The 20728-nt window shown below is 40.6% G+C and overlaps 1 protein-coding gene across 1 annotated transcript; it reads right to left on the reverse strand.

The window, feature by feature from the left end:
• Positions 1-113: 113 nt before the first annotated feature.
• LOC119897025 (soluble guanylate cyclase 88E-like) lies at positions 114-16455 on the reverse strand. The gene is made up of 17 exons (XM_038710534.1): positions 15803-16455; positions 15084-15260; positions 14389-14521; positions 13725-13899; positions 12976-13067; positions 11463-11720; positions 11205-11349; positions 10625-10750; positions 10405-10525; positions 8042-8171; positions 7501-7647; positions 6256-6402; positions 5584-5740; positions 4367-4476; positions 3811-3900; positions 3439-3557; positions 114-2696 (listed from the first exon to the last, which is right to left on the reverse strand). The coding sequence occupies exons 2-17, from the start codon at positions 15209-15211 to the stop codon at positions 2327-2329; spliced, it is 2448 nt and encodes an 815-aa protein (XP_038566462.1). The 5' UTR covers positions 15212-15260; positions 15803-16455; the 3' UTR covers positions 114-2326.
• Positions 16456-20728: the final 4273 nt, after the last annotated feature.

Genomic DNA, 20728 nt, shown 5'->3' on the forward strand with positions numbered 1-20728 from the left:
ACTCTCGCAAATGTTAATTGCTGTCAGATGTGGGAGTTAAAGGTCACACTGAGACCTAGCTGGACTAAGGAGTGCCTGGACAGGAGACCAGCCCACCAGTGTGCGGTGTAGAGCGAAACACACCTGCCTCTGTGTTTTGCTTTCCACTCAGCCGTTCTGCAAGAAATTAACCAGAGTAAAGTCATGGTAATCTTTGCAACTGCAGAATGAGGTCTGTCTCCGTGGCAACAGACAGGAAGTAGTGCTTAAGCGGTTTCCTGATAGCTTCCTCTTTATCATGTAATGACATCTCACAAGGAAACATCAGCAGGGAGCACTCAGCTGTATTTGTGTGTATGAGTGTGCATACTTGGCTGTGTTTGTGTGTATAAGTGAGCGTAGTGAACGAGCACACTCGCCTTGAAATGAGCTCTTACCGGTCACCGCTGTACACATCTTACACACTTGCCTCTTTTGGTTATGAGAAAATAAGAAGAACTTCAATTAAGTCACTTATCTTTCATTAAAAGATCACATAGACCTTTAGCCTCCAACCTTACACACACACACACACACACAGTCACTAACATAATGGCAGTGTGTTATCACCAGATGACTAAGACGGGAATAACTGACCTCATAACCACTGAGGTCAGGGAATTGTGCCTGAAGATTTGGAGTCTGAATTGGATGGAGGATTTGGTGAGCTTAGGTGCTTTCTGCACTCGTGTTGTCTTTCCATTTGCAGCTTTATAAAATAGATGGTGAGAACAGATGCTGGTTGAGGGGATGCCAGATATTTAATTTGATCTGTCTGCAGCTAACGGGGATTCACTCAGCTCACCCCCCGATGGCATGATCAGATATGAAACCCTTGTATTGCACTTGTCTTTTTAGATGAGAACATCCTCAGGGAACCAGAAAATAATGTAAATCACTTATTTTTCCAAGTCCCTGTTTATTAACTAATGAATTTATTCATTAACTTGTAGTTATTTCATCACCTCCTAGTGGCTATTCAAAGACATTGCAGTGTCTACTGATGGCACTGAAAAAGGATCATTCAGTCACATCCTCTGTGGACCTGTGTGGGCTCCTGTACTTTTACTTGGGAATTGTTATAGGCATTTTTTAACTGTTTTCTTCACTAAACGATAGATGAATTCATATAAATAATCAGTAAATCAAACAACAATGGTAACACATGACAAAATTTAGATTTTTAAGGTTTGCAATTTCAAAAGATTTTCCCAATAGGTTAAAACCGCCAACCACTAAAACCAGTAAATTAGTACGAGCGTCAACCTAATTACAAAAAACGAAAAACCCTTTTAGTGGCTGTACATACAGTTTTATATAAATAAATGCTATCATACAGTGAAACAAATGCAGTCAGGTACATACAGTAAGTAGAACCAGAACTCTTTCAGACAATGTGGTGAAGGTCTAGCCAAATGCCTATTGAATTTACCATATTCCAAGTTTAAACAAAATAAAATACAACCTCTGAAGATGTCTACTCTCAGTGAATTAAATGAAGCATCCATAGAATTAGTTTTTCAGTGGACACTCCCGCATCTGTTAAAAACCGTGTAAGCCCTGTCACAAAATGGCTCACTTTAATTTTCCAAAACATCTTGTAATTTGTTGTCATTATACATTTGAACAGAATTCATGTATCAGTAATAGCAGTACCTTCATGAATGGCTTGTAGAGCTGTACAATAATACAGCAAATAGCATATCAGAAGAGTATCAGAATTATTTGTCGTGGCTGTCGTATAATTTTGAAGTTCTCTGTTTCTCTGTGCATGTGCCGTTTGTGTCATTGTACTTCCTTTTTTTTAACAGTCAACCTAAAGAGGCCATGTTGTGAAACCTATACATTATAAGTATTCAGAGTGTTGACATAACTGATCTTAAAAAAATTTACTTTCCCTATTTCTATACCAGACATATCCTTTGATGCATGGAATCAATGAAATAAGAAACAACATACTTAAATTCAGTGACTTTGAGTGCAGAGGGTTTTTTTTGTTAAGCAAAGATAACACTCAATTATCAAGTACTTGGAGCCTTACATGTCGCACAAAGTTTACCTTAATACAAGTGGGCTTTAGTGGGGACAGTTGAAAATTGAAGTGTTGGTCTTCAGTTTAAGTTGACAAACGTTGTATACGCCTATGTCTCTCAAAGCCCCTTGGCTAGTAAAACTGCAGATTGTCAGTAACCATAAATATTGAAAACGTTGAAATGCTTGCTTTTCTTGGCCCTTCAATGATATTTTTAGCATCATACCCTTGTCACATGTTGAAGTTGTCTTGTAATCTCACACTACAACCATCTGCTCACAGAATGGAGCAGGCGGCGCTGCGCATGGGAAGGTTGGTGGGCAGCTTGGTGTACTGCTGCCTGAAGCTGTTTCTCTTGTTGTTGAGTAAAGGACCCGGGTTCTCCAGCCCGTCTGTGGGCGGCAAAGACTCTGGCATTGCGTTTCCCTGGGGCACATCCAACTTGGTCCCCTTGTTGTTCTTAGTCTTTTTGGCTTTCTCCTTCTCCTGAGGCTCGGTTGAAATGGCGGGGGGCTCGTTAGCGGCCTCTGGTGGGGGCAGGGTGTCCATAGGGAGATCAGTGGGGCTGGGCTTCCCTTCTGCTTGCTCTTCACTGCTGGTGATGTGGAGGTTGGATGCCATGCGTTTGGCATTGGTGCTTGTGGAACTAGTGCAGTTACACGTTAGTAGAGTTTCTCAGTGATTCACAAAAGACATTAAAAAAAACATGGTTTAGTATATTTGTAATCGTGCTGTCAAAAAAACATTTTTGCTTTTTGCCCCAGAGATGATAGTTGTAAATCCACTAGTCTCTCTTCCTGCCAGAAGCTTCTCTCACACTGCAGAAAAATCCTTAGAAAATAATTTAGCCTAGAATAATCATTTTCAAATAAGCAAATAAATCTTTCCTCAGGGTTTGCTATTCCAACTATTTCTTTTTCCAGAACAGTATAATTTCCATGTTACTAGTGCACTAATGCAGTTCCCCCTTTTCTGTTTTTGAAGAGTGACACCTATTTTCCAACAAAAAACAAGGTAAACTGCCCTGGGAACAAGTGGAAGAATCATTTCTTGTTTAATGAAAAATAAATCTCAACAGCTTGATATCAGACTAAAGGGACTTTGTGCTGTGTTTGTCTCGCCCGCGCCTTTTTTATTTATTGGGCGTTTTTTTTTGGGGGGGGGGGGTTGCACTGACCCATCTGAGTGAATTTTATTTTTGGTGGTCAGCATGACTCCTTCAAGCAAACAAAAACCCCTAAAACAACCTTTCAGTTTGCTTGCTGTCTGGTGCTGCAGGGGGGGAAAGCACAGCGCTGAGTAAAGCAACAGGAGGCATCCTTAGTCCACTCTGTGTACAGATAAGAAGTGATTATTTGGTGCTGACTGCTCTGCTTTTGTCTACTCACCCATTAGAGCTCTTGTCCTCAGAGTCTTTCAGTTCACTGCTGTAGCGCAGCTCTGCCGGGGTCTTGAACGATAGATCTTTCTTTCCTTTCAGCCAGTAGGTCTTCATGTAGCCTTTGCCCTGGAAGATACATTGTTTTGATCAAAAATCTTAAACACTTGGACTAGCAGGTCCAACATATCTCAGAATTGGCTCAATATAGTAATTTCAGTAATATTCTCCCAACAAAGGCAGGTGAAGTATTACCACAATATGACTGTCAAAATCTGACACGTTAAAGTATTAATGTACTTCTCAGTCAGTGGATGATGGATGAGAAAGCCAAAATAGACCAGCAAAAGGTATGTGTCCGGGGTTGATAATAACCACTCACCTTTACAAAGATTTTACCCCTCTCCTCAATGATATAGGGCTCATGTTCCAGGTGGTCTTTGGTGGTCTGACTGATATGTATCTGCATGCCCTGCTCAGACAGACGCACATACAGAAAACTACTGCTAAAGTGCGGAGTATTGAAATACAAGCTCCATCTGTACTGAGACCTTTTTACATCATCGAAGGGAAGTGAAAACATTTTGCTTACTGGACTCTAAAATGAGAGTTCATTCAAGGTTTTCATCCTTTATGAGAATGTGTAGTGGGGAAATTAAGCCTGAAAACTCCTTCCTTTTTAATTTTCTTTTCATCACAGAACACAAAACATGACATTAACTTATATTACTGTAAGCACTGGAAAGCAAATCAAGTAAGCCTGTTGCATTAACTAAATTGCAGCATGCACAATGGCGTCATTAGACAGATCCTAAAGTGATCTACATGAGGTGACTGAGGGAAATCATGAATGTTATTGCAGTTATTTATACTAGTACAGTGGGTGATTTAGAACATTTAGCTGGGTTATGAGTTATTAAATATGTTAGTGTAGTCACCACTCCATTGCTCTCCATCCTTGAGGCTGTGTTCACAGTGTCACCAAATAGACAGTAGCGAGGCATCTTCAGACCCACCACACCAGCCACCACCATACCTGAGTGGATACCTGAGGGAGGAAAAACTGTTTATAAAACCAAACATGCGCTGATTTATTCATAAACTGTCTGAACCCATGTCTGTTATTGCACCTATTGGCAAAAACTGGTTTACATTTATAGTAGTGAATTAAATTGCACACAGCCATCATTTATCCAAACCCTTGAGTTCCAACTTTGTCATTATAACCAGTAGTGAGGATCAAAACTTCAACCTGCAGACAATATAACTTTTCTCCTGTTTGGAATGGAAACTACAATTCAAACATTACAAACAATACCCAATGCATGCTGGGATAGGCTGCAGCCCCCAAAACCCTGATCAGAATGAACAGTTTATAGACTAGAATGAATGTATGTTTAGAACAGTGACAACTGACTCGTCACTTTGTGTGGCGATCAGGTCATTTCTCTGAGTAGTTGGGTTAAATAGGTTCTAATGCCCAGTTATGACTTTTTTGTTTGTCACAGATAATGCCAGTTTCCAGAAGGGAATTATGGCTCACAACCTATTTAAATGCTCCTTTTAATTTAAAATGTTTTGTTACAATTCACAGACCTCACTTCCAGCTGCCTCATGATGGAACAGAGGATAAGACGTGCCTTTGATGTGAGAGACTCTGGTTCGAATCCACTGCGAGACACCAATGTGTCTCTGAGCAAGACACTTAACCCCTAGTTGCTCCAGAGGCGTGCGACCTCTGACATATATAGCAATTGTAAATTGTTTTGCATAAAAGTGTTAGCTAAATAATTAAATGTAAATGTTAGAACAGTTACCCCTTGTGACAAAAACTAATCAGTGTTTTGATCTGTATACTTTACCTGGGTCCTCTGGTTGAGGAAAAATCTTTCTGTTGTGACCCAACATTCCACGATTATATTTTTGTGGGCTTAAAGGTGTGGTTGAGTGGATAAAAAGCCCAAACTGGTAATGTCTGCAGTACAAGGATGTGGAAACTAAATCAATTTAAAGGCACTGATGACAGACCGCAGCTGGCTGACGCTGAGCTGGGACCTCACAATGGCCAGCAACAGGCAAAACCCCAAACTGCAAAATAATCTGAGTGCTGTTTCATGGCTAAGATACTAAAGCGCCAGACAGCTGCACAGCTCACCAACTCTGATCTGGATGTTATCTCCCGTAGAGGGGTCTTTAAGGTGGTCTATGGAGCTCAGCATGTCCAGGGCCATGTCGCAGATATGGTGTGCGTGAAAGGTGGTCTTGTTGGGCACGCCCGCCACCACCATGTAGGCATCACGAATTGTCTCCACCTGAACAGAAGGGAGAGTGACTATTTCTAAATTGTGATAAGAAAGTAAACTGAATTTTTTGACACTGCATAACCAAAGGCAGTGATCACGGCAAGCACGCATTCAATGTTATCTCAGTGCATTTTCCAGGTGTGTGTGCACGTGTAACGTCTTTATCAGAATTTGAAACACCAGAATGTTTTGTGTTAGTATTTTAAAATACTGTTTAAAATCTCAGCTGTTTTTTAGTACATTTATACTTTACAGTTAGACTTATACTGTAGAAGGTTTTACTTAAATTTTGCATGGTGTTCAAAATGCTGTTTCAGAGGTTTAGGAAATAGGAAAATTCTGCTGGAATTTTATACTCTGTAGGAAACTGGTCAAATGTAAAGAACATTAGTTATCATTTTTACATTCTGGGGCAAAAAATTTAGGCAAAAAAAATAATGTCAAAAACATATTGTCAGAATACACGAGACAGTTGAAAGCATCTGAACCATGTACATCAGACTGTGCTGCTTTCTAGGACTGACCTTGTAGACGTTGTGCTTCTCGCTGAGTGTGTCAAAGACAATGTAGATCTCATTAAGCATGTCCACCACCTGCATGGGTGTGATGTGGATGCAGATCTCGTTAAACTTGACCACGTCGCTGAATAGGATGGTCACATCTGGGAAGACCTGGAATACAGTCAAACATAAAGTTATGGAAATCTTACAATGTGAGCAAACAGCACTGTATTCACCAGGGGCCTATACCAGAGGTGCCAGTGACTAGCTCAGGGTCACTCAGCCACAGGTTCCTTTAGTCATCAATTAGATGTTAGTTATTGTTGTAGTTTGGTGTGGATATATATTCATTATTGGTTAGTTTTAATGTAATTTTGATTTATAAAATTTTCTTTGTGATGTGTCTTATATATTTGATGTATTTGCTCGACAACTGCTGGCTTTTGCACTGCATTTGCTGTTATTTGTTCCGCTCTACATTTCAACAATAATGACTCAACTGCCACCAACTATTGAAATAATTATTTATTGTCTTTTGATATGCATGTTGTTTTTCTATGTTATTATCCATGTTTTATCTATGTTTTTATTTTGCACATTTAGCTAAGAGGAGTAAACGTCTTTTTGTTCTGTGGTACTCTTCTCATGTGAACATTACGTGTACATTTACTCATTTAGCTGACGCTTTTATCCAAAGCAACTTACAATTGCTATATATGGTAGAGCATCTAGGGGTTAAGTGTTTTGCTCAGGGAGACATTGGTGGATGTTTCGCAATGGGAATCGAACCCAGGTCTCCCACACAAAAGACATGTCTTTTACACATCGTACAATCTTGAATCACAATAGTTTACCTTTATGTCTTGCACATTCTTGGACCGTGTTGGAAATAAGTGTTCTAACTTTGACATGTTATTTAGATGTTGTAAAGATCCATAAATAAATGAAATGTCACAGCATTGTTAACCAGTTGCTCAACAATACTGTCACTCTTCGTGTAGTTACTCTAGTGTAATTCGTCTATTGGTCGCAAACTTGTCCTTTTGTTACTTTCTGTTCCAACGGAACAGAAAGTACATGAATTGCAAGGAAGTGTGCTTCCTTTATAATAAAGTGGGTGCTATGATCACAGCAACATATTACTAGGATAGAACTCAATTGCACACAAAATAATCTATGGCCTCCATTTAGCAGTTTTTCAGAACCTGATGCTCAGATATTTTGTGGTTTCCCAGTACCGCTATCCTTGTTAACAGCACCATCTTGTACCTGGCATGTCTCCAGTGCAGTGATCCCCTTCCTGAGGCGGTCGGCCACAGCTTTAGGGATCATGGCATACAGCAAAGAATCTCCTCTTTTCTTCTCTTCATCCAGTTTCTTGATGATTTCCTGCAGCTGAGCATATTTCTGTTGCTCCTAGAGGATCAGAAAATGGGACACAAGAGTCTACAGTTACAGTCGCACCTCTCTTAAAGCTCAAAGATCCCTCTTTGCCTCCTCTAATCCTCTTAATCCACATCTCTCTCTGCATGACTGAAGTGGATTTAATGGGTGAAATCAATAGGGGAGCAGAGCTTTCACCTGGGCTCATTTGGTCAGGCTGTTTCATAGAGAGAACTGGCAGTTCTTACATTTTGTGCACTCAGTGTATCATATAATATGACTTCTGCTTTGAATCACAAGTCTTATGAACATTTTATAAAGCAATATGAACCACCTCAAACTGCCCGCTGGTTTGTGATTGGTTGAAAAGGAATCTGCTTTGTTTGTACGATGCTCTATCTCTGGAGACAAAGGATTCAGTCCTCACCTGATCGAGGGCCAGCTGCAGCTCAGCCGATTGTTGTGTCCCGGCTAAAATCAGCTCTCTGCTGGAGTCATGCAGGTTCAGATCATTGACATACACACCCATCTTTATCATGTCCTCCACTGTCTCTATACTGTAACAATAAGGAGAAGAAATGACTGGAAAAGGAAAGAAAGACAAGAGAATGTGTATTCATTCACTAAATTAGCATAAATCCAGTCTCCAAAATTAGATACGATTTGGTGGGGAAAGTGACCTTAATTTCAGTGAAACAAATTGGTATTGAATAAACAGGGTGGCAACACACACATTAAAGGCAATGACAGAGAACAGAAATTAATTTTTTCTGCAATGTGAATTAAGTGAAAAAAGTGTCTTGAGTTTTCAGTACTATATTCAGACAGGTTAACACACTGATCCATCTGAGCAGTCTTTAAATTACCTTAAATTCTCAAATAGTTGTGGGTTGCTGTCTGTACAAAACAACTGAAGGCTTGTCCTTAATATAGGCTGGGGAAAAAAGAAGATTACCTGTACTGTAATGGCTCACATGATAAATTAAGCATACACCACCAATCTACTTCCACAGCATTAATTTCATCAGTACAACAACATACACTAGTTGTGCCATACTCACCACTCTGTAACGCTTTAGCTTCTCTTCTTCATAGAAAATACCATTCTCACCTTTTGTTTTGTTCCAATTATTACATGTTACTGTGTTTTACTCAGTAAAACTTATGTAAGGAAATCTAACACTTGTAAGCCTGCAAAGAAAGTAACAGTACTATAGCTGTATTGCTGAAAATGTTTGGATATGAAACCGATTAGGTGTCAAGTAAGCGTTAACATCAAACGACAGCAACAGAAAATTAATAGATACAGTCCCCTCGAAAAGTATTGGAACGGTAAGGCCAATTCCTTTGTTTTTGTTGTTTACTGAAGACATTTGGGTTTAAGATCAAAAGATGAGCATGAGACAAGAGTTCTTTTTTCTTTTATTTCCTGGTATTCACATCTAGATGTGTTAAACAACTCAGACATACCACCGTTTGTATTAGACCACAGCATTCTTAGGTGAGCAAAAGTAATGGAAACAAATAATCTTAATATTAGGTGGCATAACTCATGCTTGCAATAACTGCCTCAAGCCTGCGACCCATCGACATCACCAAACTGTTGCATTCTTCATTTGTGATGCTATTCCAGGCTTTTACCGCAGCTTCTTTCAGTTCTTGTTTGTTTCGGGGTGTTTCTCCCTTCAGTCTCCTCTTAAGGAGGTGAAATGCATTTCTCCGTAAATAGGCAGACAAAATGTTTCTGTCCTCTTCTGAATTCATTCTGCTGCTACCATCATCAGTTCCATCATCAATAAATATTAGTGAGCCTGTTCCAGAAGCAGCCGTGCACGCCCAAGCCATGACATCACCTCCTCCATGCTTCACAGATGAGCTTGTATGCTTCGGATCATAAGCGGTTCCTTTCTTTCTCCACACTCTGGCCTTTCCATCACTTTGCTAGAGATTAATCTTGATCTCATCAGTCCATAAGATTGTGTTCCAGAACTTTTGCGGCTGTGATTTCCCGATCCGGCCTTCGTTGGTGATGTCACTTCCTGTTTGGGGGGTTTTCTTCACAGCTCTCACCATATTTCTGTCATCATCTGCTGTTGTTTTCTTTGACCGACCTGTTGGACGTCTGTTGCTCAGTACACCAGTAGTTTTTCTTTTTCAGGAAGTTCCAATTTGTTGTGCTTGCTATGCCCAATGTTTGTCCAGTGACTCGATTTTCCTTCTTTTCTCAGCTTGACAGTGGCTTGCTTTTCTCCCATAGACAGCTCTCTGGTCTTCATGTTGGTTTATCCTCTTTAACAGGAAATGCAGTCTTTATAGGTTTGACTTCGACTAGTCATGCAGAGCTATTTAATGTTTGGACAATCAACCTAAAAGGCAACACCCGGGCAACAAGAAACATCTGTCAGTCACATGTTCCAATAGTTTAGCTCACTAGAAAAATGGGTGGGTTCAAACCAACGGTGGTATGTCCTGAGTTGTTTAACACATCAAGATATGAATACCAGGAAATGAGAGCTGAAATTCTGAACTCTTGTCTCATACTCATCTTTTGATCTTAAAACCAAATGTCTTCAGTGAACAACAAAAACAAAGGAATTTGCCTTACCGTTCCAATACTTTTGGAGGGGACTGTAGAACGGGACCCTACCTGACCCTTTCAGCCCAAATATACTGTAAATTGGACCTGGCCCAGGGTCGGCTCCCAGTTTCTAAGAACCAATTGGACTCATGAAAACTACTGTTCTAAGTCAAAACCATTAAACATAGTCAGTCTCTAGGCTGTGGTCTTACATGGGTGTCCCCAGGAAGATGAGGGAGTCCCACTGGGGGACATACTTCATCTGGCCCTTCAGATGGAGAGGTTTCTTTGGAGGCTCACGCATATCCTCAAAGATGGTCTCACTACACTTTCCTGGGAAGAACCATAAGGGACAGGTCAACAGGATTGTGGCTCTTTAAAAAACATAGTAGCAAGAAGTGGAAATTGATTTTTAGTGTGAAATGTCCTGACCAGTGACAGTTTGGAAAGCCAGCAGTTCAATATCTTCCCCTCCAGAGTTGGCAGAGCTGTTGTATTGAGTGAGAGCGCTGCTGTACTCTTGGTCTGTGCCCTTCATCTCCTCCACTGCCTTCGGCTCTGATGGAAGGACAGCAGCAGAAACAGTGAAAGGATGTATGACCGAATGAATCAGGTTGTGTGTTAAGTGAGCGAGTTAAATGAGTTAACAAGGGCATAAATGTGGAGATGGTGCATCCTTAGCAAAATACAACAAATTGATCTCTGGGCCATTGGATGTATGGAGGCATATTCAGAGAAAAACTGACAGCAGAGAATCAGATGTGACTGTGTTATAAACTGCTCTGTAGCCTTATCTGTTAAAAGCAAGTTATTCGCAGGTGTTAATTGCAACAGCTGTCACATCTAAGCTTCTTTCACCAACCAGTATTATGAGATACTTCCTTCATTTCAAAATATCCTCCCAAAAAATTGGGGAAGAACTGCAGACATTTATAAATGACTAAGATGTGACACATGCTTTCAACATAATGCATTTGAAATGAAAGAAATCATTTAAATAAAAGAATGGTACCTCTTTCTTCTTCCCTCTTTGCTTTCTCATTCTCTTCCTTCTCCTCTGGTTCCTCCTTGTTCAGTTTTGGGATGTTGACCTTCTGCTTGCTCTCCACCACTGCTTTGGACAACAGCTCAAACACATTGTTCAAATGGGTGTAGATCTGATGAGAGTAAGCGGAAAGATTTGTGTGGCTTGGTAAGTCAGCAAGGCAAAGGAGCAATTTATCATTCATAAATATGACAAGGATATTTGGACCACTTCTTACGAACTCACATTATCCCAGCTGAACTCCAGCATGGGTCTGACCAGCGTGAACTCCTCGTTGACCTTCTTGCCCTGTAAGTCGGAGAAGACCTCTTTGAGGCCGTCACCGATGCGGTACATAGTCATGTCCCGGCGGAAGATGACACTGAAGGGGAACATGTCAAAAAAGATACCTCGCTTCATCGGCAGCTTCTCGTAGCTCGGTGCTGTCTTCTGCTGGGGCATGCGGTGTTTGAAGGCAGCATTGTCGAAGTTCATCTTATAAACCTGGACGAGTAGAGAAGTTAATTGAACCTTTTGAAATACAAGTCACAATTATTTTTGTGTTTGTTCGAATAACAAAATATACAGTTTGGGATATTTTTCTCAATAAACCAAAATCATTTATGTATTTTCAAGACTTCAAGAGCTTTTGAAATCTGTTTAAAGCCCATTTCAAAAGCAACCAGTTGAGAAAATATCCTAACACAATATTTTCTGTTCTGTCTGGAAAAAGTTGTTTGTCCAGCAACAGCTATTTGCCCATAAGAAATGAACATGAATTTGAATGTTAGTCTCAGTTATCACCTTCATGCACTTGTGACTTACATTTAAAGAAAGCCTTTGTTGGTCGGCTATCTTTTTAAAATTGCTTGTTACATGTAGCTTTTCTCATCAGAACAAGTTATACTGCTACTGTAGCTGTAAGCTAAGGTCAAATGAAAAATGCAGCTTTTTGGCTCCTCGGCGTGAAGACTAAATACACAATGTATTTATTCTTTATAGATCAATTATAAGCAGTTGGTTCTAAGCTGTCACATCTCTTTGAAAACGAGAAGCGAGATCCACAGCATCTGTACCAAAATCTTTTTAATTACAACTTTTAAATAATTAGATTTGCAGAACTGATGGATTATAATGGAAGAACCCTTTATTAATGACTTTCTCATCTTATAATAAGCAATCAGGTCTAATTTTACACATGTTAGCAAGTCATTAATTAAAGGTTGTGGGTTTTCACTTGGTATAACTCATCAAGTCTGCAGTTAAAATCTTGTGTGGAATCTGGCCTTCACCCTAAGCCTTGTTGTTACAGTAGCTAAACAATAATAAAGTCATTTGTTACAACCTTTAAACCCTTTATTGCCTCAAAATAAAAAAAATGTGAATACCATCGGACCTAATCGGTTATGATGATAAGAGCAACTCTGGGTTTTTTTGTTAGTGACAGACTTGCTGGCTGTTTCAGGAGTAAAAACTGTGATTTTCTGCTTATGGGACAAACTCTTAAACAACATGCTAGACAGTATGTGAACAGGAATATGAGGTTGCACATTTCACATTTGTTAAGCTGTAAATTCAGAGTTTACCCTGAATCCCATCCCAATAAACACTTATCTCCATCCAGTAAACACTTGCTGCCTGAGTGTAAACAAGAACTCCACCTGGAGGTGATGGCATCATTTCCATGCTGATAGAACTGACACAGGGTCAAGGTCAGACGTTTGACAGCCTCACTGATACTTGAAGCCAGAGTACATACCACGTATGTCATCTTCTCGGTTTCCTCTTTAGACAGGATTTCCACTTCAATATCTGTGTTGTAGAATTGCCGTCCCACTTGAGAGAGCTGTCCTGCAGGAGTCAATTACACATTCTGGTCATGTGCAGAGGGCAACGTTTGCTTATAACGGATTCCGTCAAAATGGGCTTGTGTAAGCATAATTGGTCCAGTTCACCTGTTATTTATTATTCTTAATTCAAACACTTGAAACTAACTATGAGGTCAAAACCTCATTCATGTCTTGTATGTCTAAGTTGGTTTACAATAAGTTAAAATCTATTGTCTGTCTCAAGCAAGTTTCTCTGGAAATTTTGACTTGTACTAAAATGAATGTAGTCCTTTGGCCCAGGGAGGTATGAGAATTCATTAAAAGCACCTTAAACACTATAGTAATGTGCAATTTGAAGTAAATGATAAAATATACAAAAATACTGATATAGTCCTTAAACAGTGTATGTTGTATCTGAACCTGTGTTAGGCAAAGGCATGACAATTTCAGTTTTTCTCTGCTTATTCTCTGTACTCTGAATGATCTGTACTCTGGTTAATCACATTCATGTTCATGAGTCTAGAGTCTATCCCAGCATGCATTGGGCAGAAACCCACATAAACAGTGGGTGAGTATGTAAACGACTACTGAGAGGCCTGGGATTGGGGATCAAACCCAGTTTCCTGTCACTGCGGTAAACTGTAACACCCAGTGTTTCCCTTGCTGTGCTTCTTTTTACCTTTGACAAACTGAGTGAAGCCCTTGCGGGTGCTGCGATAGTGCAGTGTGAGGCTCGTCTCGCACTCCTCCTCCACGCAGAAGCTTGGCGGCTGCACCTTGGGAAAGGAGAAGCGAAAGTACTCATGCAGGTTGTCCAGCTCATTAATGAAGTCGCGCACATTTCGCCCCAGCACCTAGAAAAGATGGATGGTGATGATATTTAGATTGTAAACAAGATATTTTTCATGTTGTCCTAATACATGGTAGTTATAATCTATTTTATTTATATATTTTTATGTTCTTCGGTGCTAAGCAGTCATTGCTTTTGCATTTCTACACTGCAATTCCCGCCTTCCAAGGATCACTTTTCATCCCCACTATAGATACATATATATATGTACTATAAATACAGTGATGTATTTGCCTTTGAATTTTCTAAATATTTTGAAGGAGAAGGCTTTTACTTTTTCTGTTCAGCTATATCCGTGCTAACTACCCAGTTCTCATTCCATTTATTCAGAAATGTCAAACATGCTGTATCACTTGCCAAGTGTAAAGGCCAGATGAGCAGAAAATGTATTTAGCCACGACTGTATTATTAGTGGGTGATGGTGAGTAGAAAGGAGGACGTGGATTTATTGCTGCTCTTAGCCAAAGACAACACAAAGAAAACAACATATCACCTTTAGGATCCGCTCATATCCGTAGTTTCCAATCCTCTTGACCATATAGACTCCGAAAGCGTACATCAGCTCATCATGTGTCTTTCCGAGAACCTCGCCTGCTGCCTTTGCCAACCTCAGGATCAGGTTGTCACTGTGAACGAGGAGGAAAGTTTTTGATTAACGTTTTATTTTGAATTATTCTTGCTTAGCTGTCCCAGTGAGATTTTAAAATCGGCTTTTCAGTAGAGACATGGCCAAAAACAGAAACAACACCATGTGAAACCTTTAATAATCTCAGTCAATCAAAATCAAATGCAGCACAACATCATGCAGTCTCAGAATGGAACAAAATGTGAACAATGCAAGCTTTACAAATACATAATTATTGAACTACTGTGCTAAATTGCGCTACATTGTACAGCTGATTATGACATTGTGTTCATCTTGTGGAAGTGCATCTTCGTAGTGAACAACATCTAGTCAGCGGTCCAGCTCCAGACTACAATGCGTATGCTCCTAAGTAGTCATAGTCATAAATGTGTCTGGCAGCAAATGTACTGCATTTTTTTCAGGTTTCAAAGTGTTGTATTTGAACTGAGCAATAGTCTAAGCATTGCAAGGCTGCCGTGCTGTTATGCCAGTTCTCAGTGTGTGTCACATTGTGTCTCCACAGTATAATGGGGAAAACATGATTTACAAAAACACCAACCTACTTGTACATCTGATGTCTGACAAACTTGAGGTGGGGTATTTCTGCTCGGTTCTCAATCAGTCTCCACACATCCTCTCCATAGGATTCATTAATGTAATCATTCACTGCTTCCAAATACAGGCCGTACATCTTCAGAGGGTTGGAAACCTCCAGACTGATGCCGAAGTTAACTGCTTAGCTGAGGAGAGGCAAGGGGAAGCATTTACAGATCCAAAATACAGGTTGGAGTCACCTTTGTTATGGTCAGCATTTTAGAATATCACTGATGGGAGAACCTCTTAAAATCCATTCTTGCTTTGACCTTTTCCACTGTCTTATCATGAGATTAAAATAAGCCATTTAGCTTGCGTGTGTAAAGGTTTATTGCTGTGTTAAAAGAACATTTAAAGGCATACTTTGTTTTATCAACCTGCATGTACGGAAGGAAAGAAGGAAATATGCTTTTGTCACACACAACCTCGTGAAACCTCCGCTACATCTGAGAAAAGAGCTAGATTCTCAGAAGGGAAGTATTTCTTGTGTTAAAAAACTGCGTGTCTGCTGCTGCTTTGTTCTACACTTACAATAAAATTTCCCCACTGTGGCAAATATGAGCTACTGAAAAAACATCACAGGGAAATCAGGCTGCACTTATGCTCCCATCCCAACAGTTAACTACAGTAAAACACATTAAATTAAACCAAAAACAGGATGTGATGGTGAAAAGAGAAGTTCCCTTACCTGCAGTCCCTCAGTGGTGTGTTATCCTGGGCTCCCACTGTGCCAACCAGTGCCACAGCATCGTTCCCTGCTGAGAGTTTCCACCTGCAGTTGACATATGTGCTCTCCCCTGACACTTGCCTGTCAGGTCAACAGGTGACCTGGGCCAAAATAGCAGCACCAAGGCATGTTTCTGGCAGGTAGAAAATAATAGATTAAATAAAAATGTTTTTCAGGCTCGGCTGTACGAACGGGCATACTGGGTGTAATTTGTAAGGTATTTGTAAAGAGATTTAGTCAGTGGGTGGCTGTGTGGGAATCCCTTAAAAAAAGACATGTAGTTTCTGTGTTATGTAAACAGGATCGCACAATGTGAGATTCATTAACCAAAATTAGCCTGTACTCTTTTGCAACATCTCATTAGGGCTGCCAGGTTTCTTGGCTAATTATCTGAAATTTGCATAATTACGGTCAGGTGCGCATTAAACTGACAGGCATTGTGTTGAGATTGGCATTTGAAAGGTTTTGGATTGTTTGTTGTTTTGTGAAGTGAAGCTAAATAAATCCTTTCAAACCATTTAGGTCTTCTGTTAAGGCTGCCATTATCCTCCACTGATCAGTGTAGGTTGAAATGTGACAAACATTGGTGTTCTGACTCATGTCATGGTGTTTGTTTTGACTTGCAGAAACTACTTCTGTGTTTAAAAAGAAATTTGTCGTCATAAAATCAGACATATATAATAAAACAAGAGGTTTATTAAACAACTGTTAACCAGTGTGATTGCTTCACCATGTCTAAGTGAGGTCACATACAGAGCATCTGCAAATTGAAGGTAAATCTTCGTGTCCACCAGGGGGCACTGTTACAACACCCTTGATCTATGACTCGTTTATCTTCTGCTGGAGAATATGAGCTTGAAAATGAGAAGAAATGTGTGACTCTGGCCTTTCGGTGAGTCAAGACAAGGAAGAACAGGCAATCTGTTATTTTATGACATTTGTGGCCTTTTACGTCTGTCTTCTTGGAAAATACACATACCTGATTCAAAACATAATTTCCCCCCATAAAAAAAACTGATTTGGTCATGGACAATGAAAACTTTACTTTTTTATATTTATATTGTGACCTGGAAGGTTAGGAGGCTCTCACCTACCATGAAGACATCTAATTAAGAAAACACTTTCAGCCAGAATTAATTTTTCCAGCCACCGATTTCCCCGTCACACCTACACTCCTCTAGGGAACCAAAGGTACCGACATAGCCTGTAATACCTGCTCTGAGTGATAATGAGCCGCTCTCTGTTCCATTTCTTGTGTGGCTTTTTGCTTCTTTCTCCCTCCATTTCCTCTCCCCTGTGTTCTTCTATTTGCCAGGTGCTGCTTCCTTTCTTTAATGGCCTCTAGTGCGTTGGTGCCACACGACGGCTTGGGAGGCCCTCTGCTGCCTCTTAGCCGGGGAACAGAGGGGAGATAACAATGTGCTGATGGTGCCAACCACCGCTCCTAACAGATGCCACAGGTGCTTTCATTAAAGATGACATGACTCATCTTCTTTCGCTCCGCCAATATTACACCCTGCCTTCCTTCTTTCCCACAAAGAGAGAGGTGTCGTCGTTTGAAAAGGTGTCCATTCATGTCGTTTTTGTACGCTAACGGGGAGCTAAGGTACTACTCCCTCCCATTGTTTGATGTGAACAATACAACACACACAGATGCACACATCCCTGTTTTCCTGTTCCTCCAACACACGTGGTGTATTTTTCACTCATACTCATATGTTTGTCAGTCAGTCCCTGCTTGTTAAACCTCCATCTGTTAAAGGCTCAGTCTGCCTAACGGAGGGGAGATCCAATCTCTGTGGAGTATTGGGTCACTGAAGGGAACCATGCATAGTCAGACCTATCCAACTCCAGCAAAATGTGAGGGGTTGATATCATTTTTATATCGCCAAAGCAGGAAAAGAGCTCACTATTCAAACATGGGACATTTATTAAAGCATCCTCTCGCAGCGCAAACAGGTTATTTGAGCATTTCGACTGAGTCAGAAGTTATTGGGTGACAAACTCACGCTGTAAACTGCTTCTTATTGTTTACCACCAACAGCCCCTCCAGATAAAATTGTAAATCCCTTCGGTGTAGCAGGACTGTGACTGCACAAAAGCAACAGGGATGAATACTAGAATGTAGCAAAATGGAAATCTCTGCCTCTGTAGAGGAGCTGTAACTGTTGTGACCCCGTGGCTGAATACTTAATGGGAGTCTATCCGTATCCCAGGCATCCTATCTCTCAATCCCTTCTATCAGCACCCAGCACCCCCCTTACTGCAAAAGAATGTGCCATATTTCTCCAGCAAAATCCCATGATACCTCCCTCTTATTGGTTTTAGTATAGACACACCAGGAGCTGGGCTATAATGCTACGCTAGCTGAATGCTAACAATGTTGGGGCATTTATTGTGGCTTTATGCAGCAACCAGGGGCCTCTCTCGCTGTAGTTATAGCTCCTCTGGGATTTCTTCCCCCTCCCTTCCCTCGCTGCTTCTTCCCTCTCCGTGTCTTTTCAGTTTCACCTGTCAGCATCTCTATCTTTTCCCCAACATTTTTTACTTCACCTGCTTCTTTTCTCTTTTCAGTTTCTCTATATAGACCTGCTCTCCTGTGATGCTGGCTCTCTCCAGCCTTCAGTTATTCCATCCATCATTATTTAATGCAACATTTAGGCGATATCAGCCCAGATTGTTGTTGTTACGGTTCTTGCGCACATGAAAGTGGTATAAAGAAGAGATTTGCACTGGTATTATTTCGTTTGATGAGCTGAAATTGGATTATTTGGACAATATGTATACGTGTTGTCATGACTGTGCTGTATGGTATTTGGAACCATATTGGAGTTATTAATGCAGACTTGTTTGGTGCATTATATGTATATGGATCTACAAAAAGCCTATATATTTTATTTATTTTGTTGCTGGTATGGTATGTTGCAAATAGGGGGGCAGCATAATTGTTTTTCACCTACAGTGTCAAAAGTGCACCCGCCGCTCCTGGTCACATGCATGGGTACAGCTGTGTCTTCCCTCTGTGTGTCTCTCTGCATTAGCATAAATTGAATCTTCCACATCTGTTTAAAAAGTATGTGATGAGGGGTTGTCTGTTGTTACTCCTTTGGCCATGATTTCTGCATGGTACAGTCCAGTGAGGCTAATATCACCTGACCAAAAGTTGCTCACATTCACTCTGTCTCTCTACAGGCACTCTTAACTGCAGCCGATGGAAATACATTGCTGTTGGAGGTGTAAAAATAGTGTCAAATCCTAACAAATGCAATTCTAGAACGAGAGATGGGGGGGCGGGGGGGTTGCATGTTGTTGGGAAAAGAAAGGAAATTCAGGGTGCCACAGTCGGCATATAAATATTCCATTAACTTCAGCCGGCTCCATAACTGCATGGCAGTGCGTTTATGCATTCAGTGCCTGGAATTTGAAATGAAATTATGGTGGAGGTGGAGAGTGAAGTAGTGGTGGTGAAATAGCCGTTTCCTTTCTTCCAATTTTCTCCTCTTCCCTCTTTCACCCCTTTGCCTTATCACGGGTGACACTAATCCAATTTCAGCTCTGCTTGTGACAGCTCTAACGTGGTTTTGTGTACCTATTCCACCCCCCGTGTGCATTCACACACACACACACACACTCATACACACATAAGTGGTGCATGCATACTCCAAAAGGTCACATACAACATCCAGACTTATGCAGAATGTACACACAGATTCATTTTCATTTGTCTAAATGTGTCCAATACAGTACACACACGTGGGCCAAACTTCCATCCAATAATGACTGCACACACAACACAGACTAGAAACATAAACAATCTTCCTGTCTGTCACCAGTTAAACGACACCAGCCAACAAACAATACATAAGCCTATGATCTGTGTAGCCCGTCCACACCAGAAAAACGGCCGTATAGGTCGATTGTTCATGTAGCTTAATAAAACCCGTATTACATTTATTGATAGCCTGTGTCCTCTAGTGGCCCGTATGATGGTAACAAAGGAGGAGATCAGGTGATGTAGTAAAAAGAGCCAGAAGGTCCATGTAATAGGGTGGATGGATGATCAAACAAACACAGGACTTTCATCTGTGCGAGTCCATCTGAAACCAAGTCAAAGACATTCAAAGTTTTGTTAAATGGCGTTACTAACTTACGTCACATGATTACTCAACATACTTATTTCAACCCAAACCACAATCTTTTCCAAAACCTAACCAAGTAGGTTTGTTGCCTAAACTAAACAAACTGGGACTGTTTCATGATGTTAACCATTTGTTTAATGTCACGTGACTTTCATAACGTACTTGAGGTCTGGTGCGTCTTTTACTGGGCTTCTTGGATCTGTCAGTTCACAGTCAGACCTCATCTGATACCAAATATAATAGATCTGCTCAGCACTGAGGGGATCTATTTCTAGACAGTACAGAAGGTCAGTTCAGCCAAAAAAATTAATCCAAATGTCTCCTAACTGTATCCAGCTGTGCAGATACGTTGGGTTTTCTTTGCTCATGTTTCGATATCTTCATAGCTCAGACTTCAGCTGCCACCCTACACAGCTGAAAGCTTTGGGTATAGCTTTTTATTAATAGTCAGTAATTTTTATTCCAGCACATGTTCCCAAGGCCAAGAATGAACCTCCATGCGCACCCATTCAGATGTGTTTCTGTTGTGTCTGTTTTCCACATGTATGTTTTGTATTGCACAATATTGTATTATATTGCATTACTGGGGCAACTGTAGGTGGAGAAATTAGTCTCTGTGCACCTTCTATGATGGATTTCTCCCTGTTTGACTATTTATGTCGATGCAGAATTGTGAGATTTGTAATAACCCCTCGGCTCTTTGATTCTGAGTGACTCACAGCAAAGCTTGATGTTTTCCAATGATGTT

The sequence above is a fragment of the Micropterus salmoides genome, unplaced genomic scaffold, assembly GCF_014851395.1.
Source record: "Micropterus salmoides isolate LMB-PRFRI ecotype aquatic unplaced genomic scaffold, ASM1485139v1 Ms_hic_scaffold_11, whole genome shotgun sequence".
Taxonomy (NCBI): domain Eukaryota; kingdom Metazoa; phylum Chordata; class Actinopteri; order Centrarchiformes; family Centrarchidae; genus Micropterus; species Micropterus salmoides.